The sequence below is a fragment of the Hemiscyllium ocellatum genome, chromosome 45, assembly GCF_020745735.1.
Source record: "Hemiscyllium ocellatum isolate sHemOce1 chromosome 45, sHemOce1.pat.X.cur, whole genome shotgun sequence".
Taxonomy (NCBI): Eukaryota; Metazoa; Chordata; class Chondrichthyes; order Orectolobiformes; family Hemiscylliidae; genus Hemiscyllium; species Hemiscyllium ocellatum.
This window is the reverse complement of record NC_083445.1, coordinates 1,491,532-1,504,487: the sequence shown is the minus strand read 5'-3', so window position 1 is coordinate 1,504,487 and position 12,956 is coordinate 1,491,532. Positions and strand designations below refer to the sequence as shown.

At 50.0% G+C, this 12,956-nt stretch overlaps 2 protein-coding genes across 7 annotated transcripts in view; one reads left to right on the top strand and one right to left on the bottom strand.

Annotated features, from left to right (window-relative positions):
* The first annotated feature begins 2,787 nt into the window (after positions 1-2,787).
* LOC132835840 (guanine nucleotide-binding protein G(I)/G(S)/G(O) subunit gamma-7-like) lies at positions 2,788-6,258 on the top strand. Its single transcript, XM_060854937.1, has 2 exons — positions 2,788-2,868; positions 6,133-6,258. The coding sequence occupies exons 1-2, from the start codon at positions 2,788-2,790 to the stop codon at positions 6,256-6,258; spliced, it is 207 nt and encodes a 68-aa protein (XP_060710920.1).
* The window catches only part of fbxw9 (F-box and WD repeat domain containing 9), a 27,318-nt gene continuing 19,260 nt past the window's right edge, over positions 4,899-12,956 (bottom strand). For all 6 annotated transcript variants that reach the window (XM_060855328.1, XM_060855329.1, XM_060855331.1 and 3 more), the window contains 3 exons: positions 11,608-11,697; positions 11,018-11,083; positions 4,899-9,883 (listed from right to left, as the gene is read on the bottom strand). In XM_060855328.1, coding sequence (XP_060711311.1) covers positions 9,809-9,883; positions 11,018-11,083; positions 11,608-11,697 — 231 coding nt within the window. In that variant the 3' untranslated portion in view covers positions 4,899-9,808. The remainder of the gene's footprint in view (positions 9,884-11,017; positions 11,084-11,607; positions 11,698-12,956) is intronic.

The window sequence follows — 12,956 nt, the reverse complement described above, 5'->3', positions numbered from 1 at the left end:
GGGTCGGTGTGGGGATGGGGGTAGGGGTCGGTGTTGGGGAGGGGTGTAGGGGTCGGTGTGGGGATGGGGGTAGGGGTCGGTGTTGGGGAGGGGTGTAGGGGTCGGTGTGGGGATGGGGGGTAGGGGTCGGTGTTGGGGATGGGGGTGTAGGGGTCGGTGTGGGGATGGGGGTAGGGGTCGGTGTTGGGGAGGGGTGTAGGGGTCGGTGTGGGGATGGGGGTAGGGGTCGGTTTTGCGGAGGGTATTGGGGAAGTTCTGTGGGGGCTGATACTGAGGGGCTCTGGATAACAGTCTGACCTGTTTACAGTCACAGGGAACGGTCTGTGGTTCTGGCAGCTGGAACTTTTAAACCTCTCCAACTTCCTTCAATCCCAAAGTCTGTAACTTTGAAGATCTGAGGTGGAGCTCTGGGAGCTGGGGGTCTCCGAACGATGAGAAGAATTCCAGGGAGAAGTTATTTTTAAAACAAAGGTTTATAACCAGACAGGATGGGAGTCAGGTGAGGGTTGGAGGGGGGGAGCTGTGTTTGAAGTCTGACATTTAACTGCAGAGCTCTCAGTGTGAGCCAGTCCTGTCACACATTTTAAAGAGCAGCTTTCTGTCATGAAATCCCAGGATCCAGGCTGTGATGGGGAAAGGGAGCTTGGGCACCGTCAACAACAGCAGATGATCACCACGGTGTCTGGGAGAAGAGTGAGGATGCGATTCTGGTGACTGACCTGCACAATATCTGCCTGAGCTTCAGTAAACAGCAGCCAGGACCTCGCCCGGGCACAGGTACGTACAGCAATCTGAGATTCTCAACAGAGCTCAACAAACCACTTTCAACACAAAAGCTTTTCATCAGCTTGGCACAGGCCGAGACGGGGCAAATAGATTTCTGTTCCAGAAGTACGTGAGCGACAAGGGGTTTGAGTGTCTGACAAAATGCAGATTGGAGACAGCAATGGGGTTAGAGTCGAGGGACACCGGCTCAATATATTGCGGGCTTGGAGGGATAAAAAAACAACCAATCAGAGCCAGAACGCAACCTGGATACGACAGCGAGTGAGTTGGCGAGGAAAAGGGGTGATAGAGGGGTGCTGGGGAGGACAGAGGCTGATAGGGTGACAGGGAGAGGAGCTGAAAACGTGTCACTGGAAAAGCGCAGCAGGTCAGGCAGCATCCAAGGAGCAGGAGAATCAACGTTTCGAGCATGAGCCCTTCTTCCTGACAGGGAGAGGAGGGCAAGTGATGGGAAGGGGTTGATGATGAAGGCAAGGGAAGTCGAGGGGGTAATGGAGAAGGGTGGGGGTCACAGGGAGGGGAGAGCTGGCAGCAAGTGGGGGGTCACAGGGAGAGGAGAGCTGGCAGCGAGTGGGGGGTGACAGGGAGGGGAGAGCTGGCAGCGAGTGGGGGTCACAGGGAGAGGAGAGCTGGCAGCGAGTGGGGGTCACAGGGAGGGGAGAGCTGGCAGCGAGTGGGGGTCACAGGGAGAGGAGAGCTGGCAGCGAGTGGGGGGTGACAGGGAGAGGAGAGCTGGCAGCGAGTGGGGGTGACAGGGAGGGGAGAGCTGGCAGCGAGTGGGGGGTCACAGGGAGGGGAGAGCTGGCAGCGAGTGGGGGGTGACAGGGAGGGGAGTGGGTGACAGGGAGGGGAGTGGGTCACGGGGAGAGACAGGGAGGGGAGAGGGTCACGGGGAGAGACAGGGAGGGGAGAGGGTCAGGGGGAGAGACAGGGAGGGGAGTGGGTCACGGGGAGAGACAGGGAGGGGAGAGGGTCACGGGGAGAGACAGGGAGGGGAGAGGGTCACGGGAGAGGAGAGGCTGACAGTGAGCAGAGGGAGTGACGGGGAGAGGGGTTAATGGGGGAGGGAGTCAGAGAGAGACACCGTTATCAAGTTCTGTATTCTCCCACAAAAATCCTGGAGAAACCCAGCAGGTCTGGCAGCGTCTGAGGAGAGAAACGGAATTACGTTTTGGGTACAGTGACATTTCCTCAGAAGTTCCTCCAGTATTTTATTCTGGTATTGTCTGGTTTGCTCCAGATACCTCTCCTCAGTATTATTCAAATGGCTTGGAATAGTTTGACAAAACTTCACTGGGCCATTCGTTCAGGTAAATGAGGAGGCGCTCTCTCTTTCTTCCAGGAATCCTTGTCGGTTAAATAATATCACAATATCTTGTGCGTCTTCCACAGTCTGTCTACTCTTTAGTTTGGGTACTAAGCTGGCACATGAATAAGTGACATATCTGATGTTCTAGAATTGTTTTTCAAATACATTACCGAGTTTAATGGTGACCATGTAACTCCACTCAATTGTCAGAAAGCTGAAAATGTGTTGCTGGTTAAAGCACAGCAGGTCAGGCAGCATCCAAGGAATAGGAAATTCGACGTTTCGGGCATAAGCCCTTATTGTCAGAAAACCCATCTGGTCACTAATGGCCTTTTGGGATAGAAACCTGCCATTCTTTCCTGGCTCCCATGAGATTACAGTGATATATACAGACCTGACCGGCCATACCCACATCCCATCAACCCAATACGTTTTATAAAAAGCAGTTGGAGTTTGTTAGGATGTCACGAGTGATTTGTAAATGCTGAGTTGTAATTGTCTTTTGAATTCCAAGATGAAGAAGGAATGTTTGGAGGGATATGGGCCAGGAGCAGGTAAGTGGGACTGGATTAGTTTGGGATGATGTTCGGCGTGGAGTGGTTGGACCTAAGGGTCTAGCATCACTGTCTTCTTGTTTTAGTTCCGTGGTTGTGACTGTGAAATAACGGACTGCTCTCAGAATGACATCCAAAATGGTCACCATGAGCCACATCGCTCAGGCCAGGAAGGCAGTGGAACAACTTCGTATGGAGGCTGGCATCGAGAGAATTCAGGTAAGCAACTCCCAAACTGGGATTTACTTGTTAATAATCTGTGTAAAAGAATTAACCAATTAATCCTGTACTCTCCAAAACACTCTGATTAATCAAGTGATCCCAGACTAGGAATCCTAAACAAGGCAGACATTAGTGTAACAGGTAAAGGTGATCTCAGTTTAGGAGATCAGGATTAGAATGGGCTTGGATGGGGAAGATGTCACCAGTGGGAATGGTCTACATGCCCTCTTAGAGTAACCACAATGTGGGATAAGATATACAAGAAGAAATTCTGGTGTTTGTGACAAAGGGAAGGCGATAATCAAGGGTGACTTTAATCGAAACAGGAAACATCAGATTGGCATTGATACCTCGGACGAGAAATTCATGGAAAGCTTTTTAAATAGTTTCTTAGAGCTGCATTTTCTGGAGGCAACCAGAGAGCAGGTTAACTTATTGTGTGATGTAACAGGATTAATTATAACTGGGCACTTAGACAAGCTAAAGATAATCAGGAAGAATCAGCATGGTTTTGTGGAAAGGGAAATCACCAATTTATTGGAAGTAATAACATGTACGGTGGATTTACAGGAGCCACTGATGTACTGGACTTGGATTTCTAGAAGGTATTTGACAGGGTTCCCCATTAGTAGTCACTGTGCAAAGGAGCTCAGAGTACAGGGAGTAACATATGACTACTGATAGACTAGTTTACCCAAAGTAGAGAGTGTGTATAAAGATTCTTTTTCAGATTGACAGAGTGTGAAGTCCCGCAGGGGTCTATGGTGGGCCCACACCATGTAAATGATGAGATAAGGTGCCTAAACTCGCAGATGACCCAAAGCTCGCTAGGAAAGTGTAATAAAGAGGATATAACAAGGATGCAGACAGATATGGATCGCTTATGTGAGCGGCAAACATCTGGCTGGAGTGAAATGTGGGAAAATGTAAAGTTGTTCACTTTGACAGGAAGAATAAGGATTATGACTTAAGACTTCCCCCTCCCAAGTTCTCTGTTTAAAATTGGAGGTCAGAGGTCAGTCTTTTAGGACAGAGGAGGAATTTTGTTTTTCTCTCAGGATTGAGGTACTCTGGAACTTTCTATCTGAGAAAGCAGTGGAAATGGGCTCATTGAATATTCTTAAAGCAGAGCTGCATAGATTGATGTTAGGGAGGGAAATCAAAGATAATGGGGGTAGATGGGAATATGAATTCAAAACACGCACAGATCAGCCATGATCTTATTGAACAGCAGAGTAACGTAGGGCATGAATGGCCTACTCCTATTCCTAATTCCTGTATTCTCCAAAATGCTCCACAGATTAATTCGCCAATTCCCTACTCTCCATCAATAGCACAACCTCCCTCCCACCTTGAGGAGAGGGGATCAGTTAGCAAATAGCCCCTCAGGACAGGAGACTGGTTATCTGTCAGTCAGTGCAGTAAAAGCCACGATTTGGAATTGGTGTTGTCAATCAGAAGGGAGATCCTGGACTGTTCTCCTCAGCCCCAGGTGAATGGGTTTTACTCCAGCACATACAGCCACCTTCCAACATTGTCTGATTTTGCTTCAGACAGTGCTGGAGAAACTCAGCAGGTCTGGCAGCGTCTGTGGGGAGAACGCAGGGTTAACGTCTTGAGTCCAGTGACCTTTAGTCGGAAGGTACTGTTGAAGGGGTCACTGGAGTCAAGACATTGGGGTTCTTTTTGTCCTCCCCACAGAGGCTGCCAGACCTGCTGAGTTTCTCCAACACTTCATGATCATGTTTCTGATTTCCAGCACCTTCTCTTCATTCCAATATCGCCAGGATGTGGAATTGGATTAACAATGACTGACTTGAAGATCATGTGGCAAACTGGGGTCTAATTCTGTTTAGCTGCTTTGATCTTGAACATCTGAGTTGATAGCTCTATGCACAAGGCAACACCTCAGAATGTCCTCACTCTCAGTCCTTGCTTTCATTAATCTGGGTGAAAGTTGTAAACAGCGTTGGGGGGTGGGGGAGGAGTTTCCATATGGTAGGCATTGATTCTCATTTCAAAAAAGCTTCTTATTTCATGTTCCATTTCACACTTTATTCACAAACACACAAGCTATGCTGAGAAATAAATATCAGTTTCCAAGATGTAACACTACCCAATACACATTGATACAGAGTTACATCAACAGCAGAGCATCCAGTCAGAACATTCAGTGTTAATCATCCCCCTCCATCCCATCACCTTATCTCACGCTCTCTGATGTTCCCCCTAAAAACATCAACACGATGCATCTCAAACTCTCCATCTGGGAACAAGTTGCACATCCTCCTCCCTGTCTGAGAGTTGCTGATTGGGCTGTGGTTCTAATTCTGACCTTATCCCCACATGGGCCCATTCTCACTGTCTGCTCTGCCCTGGAAGGTTTTCCATCAACCTGCTCAGACACACATCTGGAACAGATCTGAGTTAAACACAAGCTTCCTTGCCCAGAGGTAGGGACATTCCCGGGAAGGGATCTTGTGCAGTGGTAGTTTCTGTACAGCAGTCACAGGCTTTTTGAAAAGGGCAGAAGACAGTCACACAGGTGATTGTAAAGAATCACAACGACTAACCACGCGAGAAGCAACACCTCAGATTCCTCAGGGATATTCCAGCGTGACTGTTCTCACCAGGAAAGTTCATTTTCATTACTGTCACTAACTGAGGATTTTCAGAGTAATGTGTGGAGTTCTGGTAGTCCTGCTACAGGAGGGATATTATTAAATTGGAGAGAGTGCAGAGATGATTTACAGCAATGTTGCTGGAACTGGAGGCTTTGAGTTATAAGAAGAGGCTGGTTAGGTTGGGCCTTTTTTCACTGGAGTCTCGGGCGTTGAGAGGTGACCCTACAGAGGTTTATAAAAACATGAAGGACAGGCTGAACAGGAAGGGTCTTTTCCCTCAGATAAGGAGAGTTCAAAACTAAGGGGCCATATATTCAAAGTGAGAGGAGAAAGGTTCAAAGGGGACCTGGGGTCGAACTTTTTCACAAAGAGTGGTTTGTCTGTGGAATGAACTGCCAGAGGAAGTGGAAGAGGCAGATACAGTTACGTTTAAAAGGTATTTGGACAGGTACATGGATAGGAAAGGTTTAGAGGGATATGGGACAACGCAGGTCAGTGGGACTACTTTAGTAGAGTGAAGGGTTGGTTTCTGTGCTGTTGACTGTTCAGTGTTCCATTAGGTTGGGTTTGTCCCATTCATACAGCTCATCTGTCTCCCATCTCCAATGTCTCACTCTCTCTCTGCTCTGGTCCCCAGATTTCCAAAGCTGCAGCTGATCTGATGCATTACTGCGAGGACCATGTAACAAATGACCCATTGGTGACGGGAGTCCCGAACTCAGACAATCCATTCAAGGACAAGAAACCCTGTATCATATTGTAACGACACCCAGGGCAGTACCACACTACCCAGTGGGACCACCCATCCAGCCTGAAACACTGATCCCTGCTTTAGGTTTCACCCCGTTATGTACTCCTCTTCCCCTTCCCCATCCCAAATCCCTGGAGCAGACATTGAGTGGGATGAAGCAGCCAACAGAAGGGGGTTGAAGATAACACAAGGACGACAAGGGACTGCATATCATGGAGAGGCCTGAGGGTCCCCCAGCCACACAGTGCTGTCCAAAGAGATGCCCATACAGAGACACTGTCTACAGTACTCCCCACCTCCTTCCAGCCATTGGCTGTGGCTCTGTGGAGTTGGGGATGGGGCTGGGCACAGGGTCAGGGGCAGCATGTGTTTAAAATCACCAATTTGGATCGGAACAGTTTTTTTTGACAATTAAACACGGTCAGGGTGAATCCGTACGATTATTAGATTAGACTTACAGTGTGGAAACAGGCCCTTCGGCCCAACAAGTCCACACCGACCCTCCAAAGAGCAACCCTCCCAGACCCATTCCCCTACATTCACCCCTGACTAATGCACCGAACACTACAGGAGAATGTGCAAACTCCGAGGCGAGAATTGAACCTGGGTCCCTGACACTGTGAGGCAGCAGTGTTAACCACTGAGCCACCGTCACTGAATCCTGAGCTGTCTCATATTTTGGCTGCATTCTCTGAATGTGTGTGTTGGTCTCAGGGAGGAGGGGACACATAATTCCAAACATCCAGCCCGCCCTCAGTCAGACAAAACAGCAGCCTACACGTGTCCGTGTGCAGCAACAGGGTCATCAACCAGCCATCACGGAGGGCATTGATGGTCAAGAAACAAATCTATACCCCTGACCATCGGCACTGCACTGCTCTTCTTCATATTAAGGCCAGGTTTTCATATCTGACAGCACAGTTTACTGAAACATTTCACTCAAAGAAAGGCACCTCTGACACAGACCGCTTCCCTCAGCGCTGACCCTCCGACAGTGCGGCGCTCCCTCAGCGCTGACCCTCCGACAGTGCGGCGCTCCCTCAGCGCTGACCCTCCGACAGTGCGGCGCTCCCTCAGCGCCGACCCCCTCAGCGTTGACCCTCTGACAGTATGGCGCTCCCTCAGCGCTGACCTTCCGACAGTGTGGCACTCCCTCAATGCTGACCCTCCGACAGCGCCGACCCTCTGGCAGTGCGGCACTCCCTCAGCGTTGACCCTCTGACAGTACGGCGCTCCCTCAGCGCTGACCTTCCGACAGTGTGGCACTCCCTCAATGCTGACCCTCCGACAGCGCCGACCCTCTGGCAGTGCGGCACTCCCTCAGCGTTGACCCTCTGACAGTACGGCGCTCCCTCAGCGCTGACCTTCCGACAGTGTGGCACTCCCTCAACGCTGACCCTCCAACAGTACGGCGCTCCCTCAGCACCGACCCTCTGGCAGTGCGGCACTCTGACAGCGCTGACCCTCCGACAGTGCGGTACTCCCTCAACATTGACACACAGACAGTGCGCACTCCCTCAGCGCTGACCCTCCGGCAGTGCGCACTCCCTCAGCACTGACCCTCCGACAGTACGGCGCTCTCTCAGCACTGACCCTCCGACAGTACGGCGCTCCCTCAGTGCTGATCCACCGACAGTGCCCACTCTCTCAGCACTGACCCTCCGACAGTACGGCGCTCCCTCAGTGCTGATCCACCGACAGTGCGCACTCTCTCAGCACTGACCCTCCGACAGTACGGCGCTCCCTCAGCACTGACCCTCCTGCAGTGTGGCACTCCCTCAGCACTGATCCACAGACAGTGCCCACTCCCTCAGCACTGACCCTCCGACACTCCCTCAGCCCTGACCCTCTGATAGTGTGGCACTCCCATCGCATTCCACATGAGACTGGTTTTCCTGGATTTTGTTTTCAAGTTTCTGGAAACCAACCCGAATTCTGAACTTCGGATTCAGGTGGGAATCTTTGCCCTTTCTGCCATAGGAACACAATGATCCACCGTGTAGGCTGTTCAAATCTTTTACCTTTATTAATAAATATTCTCCCAGTTGAAGTAATTTTCTGCCATTTGTGCATCGCTGCTTTTTCTGTTGAGCTGCTGCTCTGTGGATGTGAGAGAACACTGGGTGCCTGTGTCTTTAAACAAACGCTTCTCTCTCTCTCCATTTGTAACATGATACATACAGAGAGGGGACAAACCCGGCCTGTGCCTCCTGGTGTTAGAGAGCTCATACCTGAAGTAAATGGTATTTCTGCTTCAGAAACAGCAGTAAATCCAGTCAATCTCTCAGCAGCAACAAAGGGATGCTCCAGGTCAGCAAATATTCAAAGAATAAAACTTGCATTTCTAATCACAATGTTTACAAGCTCACAAAGTACTTTTCAAACACACTCACTTTGGGAACTCTGGAAACACAGCAGCCAATCTGAACAGCAAGATTCCACAAACAGCACTGAGGTTAATCACCAGAGAATCTGTTTTCGTGATGTTGGTTCAGGGGTATATGTTTGGTCAGGACGTGGGCATGTTTTCATGTCAACATTTCACAACTGTTTAAAAAGTCATTATTTAACTCCTTTGTAATGTAGTGTTTGGGATCATCTACATCCACGTGACTGGAAACCCAGCACCTCTGATTCACATCCCACCTTAACGGCGGCTATGACAGCGCCATACCCCCTTGGCTCGGCTCATGGATGTGAGCACCGAAGCCGTGAGAGGGATTTGAACATGCATTCTCTCGGGCTGTGACACCAACCTGAGAAATCCGACAGATGGGGAAACTGCAGCACCTGAGGTTCCTGTTGATATCACCAACTTACAGAGCACAGGCTGCCAAAAACTACAGCCCAAACCCCATCACAGGGACCTCACCTCGATCGGGGGGGGGGGGGAAGGTGGGTCTACACAGTGTAGTTGCCATGACATTGGGAGATTACCACTTACCAGTGCTCAGCTTAGCCACCAGTCAGTGCTGCAGGTTTAATACTCACGACAGGTCTCAGTGAGTGGCACTGACCCGTTGGCTAGTGTTAACCCTGTGAAATGTGTTCTTTTCTCAATCATACAGCAGCAAGACCTGTGGGTCAACCATTCCGCAGACACATTATCCTGTCTGTGCTTGGATGTGGGAGTACACTGGCTCACAAAGGGAGAAACAATCAGAGCTTTCCAGAAACTCACCCCAGGACAGAGGCTGGAGGAAAACCGTGGCCCAACTCACTAGCCATGGGCACTCGGTTCTACAGCACCAGCACCTCCCACCATCACCGTGGGAATCACCTCCCACCATCACCGTGGGAATCTGAGATGCAAGTGACGACCATAACAATATTAATGTATAAAGTGTCTCGATCAATAGGAATTTAATGCATTAGGACATTTGGCAGGAGGGAGGAGTTTGCAGTCACATGACATGAGGTGGTGTGTTTAAGAGGGGGAACCACCCCCTCCTGCCAAGAGCACCCGCCGCCTGCCTGCAGCCCTGGTAAAGGTGGAGTGGTCTGACAACCGAGTGCCCCTTAGGAACCCGAACCACACTCCGAACTCAAACCAGCCTCTTGGTCACTTCATGCTCCTCCAGATTTCCACAGACATCGACCCAGAAGCAGCTGCCAAGATGTCCCCCTCCACACTGATCTGAAACACACCAAGGTCACCATCACCCCAATGCTTCCCAACATTCCTTCAAACACACAGCCCCCTGCCCTCCCAATGCAACAGAACGGCTCTCTCCCCCCTCACCTCAAGGCAAGGTAGCCAATGGGCACAGACCCCTGGGTGTGAGAATGCCAGGGGTAAAGACAGTCTGCTTGAAGGCATTTGGTGATTCCTTCTCTGGTCAGTCTTTGTAACATGGGTGTGCCATTCGGTCCATCAAGCCAGCCTAGCCACGCACTATCGCGAGCTGTGACACCAAGGCCAATATTTCCTAGAAACCCATCGATTACTGTCTTGAATCTACTCAAGGATTGAGCTTCCACACGTCCGGAGTGGACACTTTCAAAGGGTCACTACCATCTGAGCGGGTAAATTCCTCATCTCAGTCTTTAACGGCCTACATTGTCCTGAGATGATTCCTCCCCCCTCACCCCGGTTCTAACGAGGCCAGTCCGTGGGGACATCCGGCCTGGAAGGATTTTATAAGTTTCAATGAGAGCATCTCACATCTTCAAACAGACCTCGTTTGCTCAAATCTCTTCCCATAAAACAATCCTCCATCCCCGGGATTATTCTGAGACTCCAGGTTTGAGGAAGGGTCACCAGACCTGAAACAGTAACACTGTGTCTCTCTCCACAGATGCTGCCAGACCTGCTGAGTTTCTCCAACATCTTCAGTGTTTGTCTTACATTGCCATCCTCTGGGGTTCTTTACTTGGTGTGGTTTTATTTTAATCCGGTGGATATCTGGTGCCCTGGGTCTACAGAAGGTAGACCCCTCGTTACACAAGGGATTTCAGAGTCAACACTTCTCCAGGAGAGGTCTCCCCAGGATTCTGCAGCATTTAATCCGAACTCAGATCCCCTTGCAACAAGCACCGTCAGAGCTGATAGACCACAAAGCCATGCCCAATCCAAACCCCCTCCAACACTTTCTGAAAGGGTGGGGCGAAGAGTTTTCTGGGCCATTGGTAAAACAGAGTCCACAAACCTACCCCAGGGTGAGGAGGAGTATGGCCCCAACAAGGAGCACTCTCAGTAGGAAATGGCAACTCCAAACTCACGCCACCCCCCCCCCCCCCCCCCAGCACACAATCCACTCAACATACTCACCCCATTCATTACATCAACGTGGGGTAAAGTGCAAATTGTGTGGGGGGGCTCTGTTGGCACATGCACCTGGAAAAGGAGAGAGACAGGTATCAGCTCCTGATCAACACAGACAATAAACCGACACGGTGAATCAAGCACCAACGTTCCACACACTGCAGCTGTGTACCAGCTCGAAGGTGGCAAAGGGACAGGGAGTGGTCAGCTGGAGGTGGGTCTTCAAATGGTAAAGTAATTCAGGATAAGAGCAAACTGGAGTCAGGGGAGCGTGACACCATTTCGGAGTGAACAGGTGAAGCACAGGGACCCCAGAAAGTGCACTTCACTCCTACAATCCCTCTGGATGGTGGGAGGCCCAATGGTTGACAAACACGATATGGGACAACAGCTGAATGCAGTTAAACTGCAGGTCAGTCTCGATTGATGTGAATCAGATGACCAGTGACCACAGCCTGGACTCTATACCCATCTCGAAGCCAGTGTACTCCAACTAGTAGATAGAATACAACATGGGGGTCATTGAGGAAACCAACGATCGCTACAGACCACGTCAGTGCCAAGAATCAGACCCTCAATAACCCCCTCGAGCTTACCTTGATGCTTTTATCAGTTGACGAAGTGTACAAGGTTCCGAGGGAGTGTTTGATCCCTGTGAGCTGGGAGCGGTGACCAACATTAAAACACTGAGGGAGAAGCCAAAGAAATGGTCACTGAGAGAGAAAGGTGGAAAGACTGCACTTTTTATATTTCTGTACTTTTGATTATGGTCTGAAATGGGGAAAGAATTGTTGAAGGATTGCTGCACCTTTTTAAAAGCAAAGTCCTTGACCCTCACTATTAGCACTATTTACACAGCTGCTGGTTCAAGGAGCATTTCCAAATGACCTTTGACAAGGTGCCGCACAGGAGGCTGCTAAATACCAGTCTGTGGTGTTGGGGCCAGTACTGGTGTGGTTCGAGGACTGGCTGACTAGCAGAGGTAGAGCGAGGAGAAAGGAGTCTCTCTCAGGATGGTATTCAGTGGGTCATGGATTCCTGCAGGGCTCAGTGTTGGGATCACAGCTACTCACATCATACTTTAACAACCTGGACGAAGGAACTGAGGGCACTGCTGCTACATTTGCAGGTGGAGCATAGGTGGAGGGACAAGTTATGTTGAGGAAGCAGGGAGCTACAGAAGGACATGGAGAGGCTGGGAGAGTGGGCAAAGAAGGGGCAGGTGGAAAACCATGTGGGAAAGTGAGAGGTTATGCATTTTTAGGTTGAGAAAAATACTATCCATGATTGAACAGCAGAACAGATCGGTTGGGCTGAATGGCCTAATGCCGTTCTACTACCTGTGGCCTATTGTAGTGAAAGCAGAGTTTGCAGATAATAGACAATAGGTGCAGGATTAGGCCATTCTGCCCTTCCAGCCTCACCACCATTCAATATGATCATGGCTGATCATCCTTAATCAGTATCCTGTTCCTGCCTTATTTCCATAACCCTTGATTCCACAATCCTTGAGAGCTCTATCCAACTCTTTCTTGAATGAATCCAGAGACTGGGCCTCCACTGTCCTCTGGGGCAGAGCATTCCACACAGCCACCACTCTCTGGGTGAAGAAGTTTCTCCTCATCTCTGTCCTAAATGGTCTACCCCGTATTTTTAAGCTGTGTCCTCTGGTTCGGCACTCACCCATCAGCGGAAACATGTTTCCTGCCTCCAGAGTGTCCAATCCTTTAATAATCTTATATGTCTCAATCAGATCCCCTCTCAGTCTTCTAAACTCAAGGGTATACAAGCCCAGTCGCTTCAGTCTTTCAGTGTAAGGTAATCCCGCCATTCCAGGAAATGACCTCGTGAACCTACGCTGCACTCCCTCAATAGCCAGAATGTCTTTCCTCAAATTTGGAGACCAGAACTGCACACAATATTCCAGGTGTGGTCTCACCAGGGC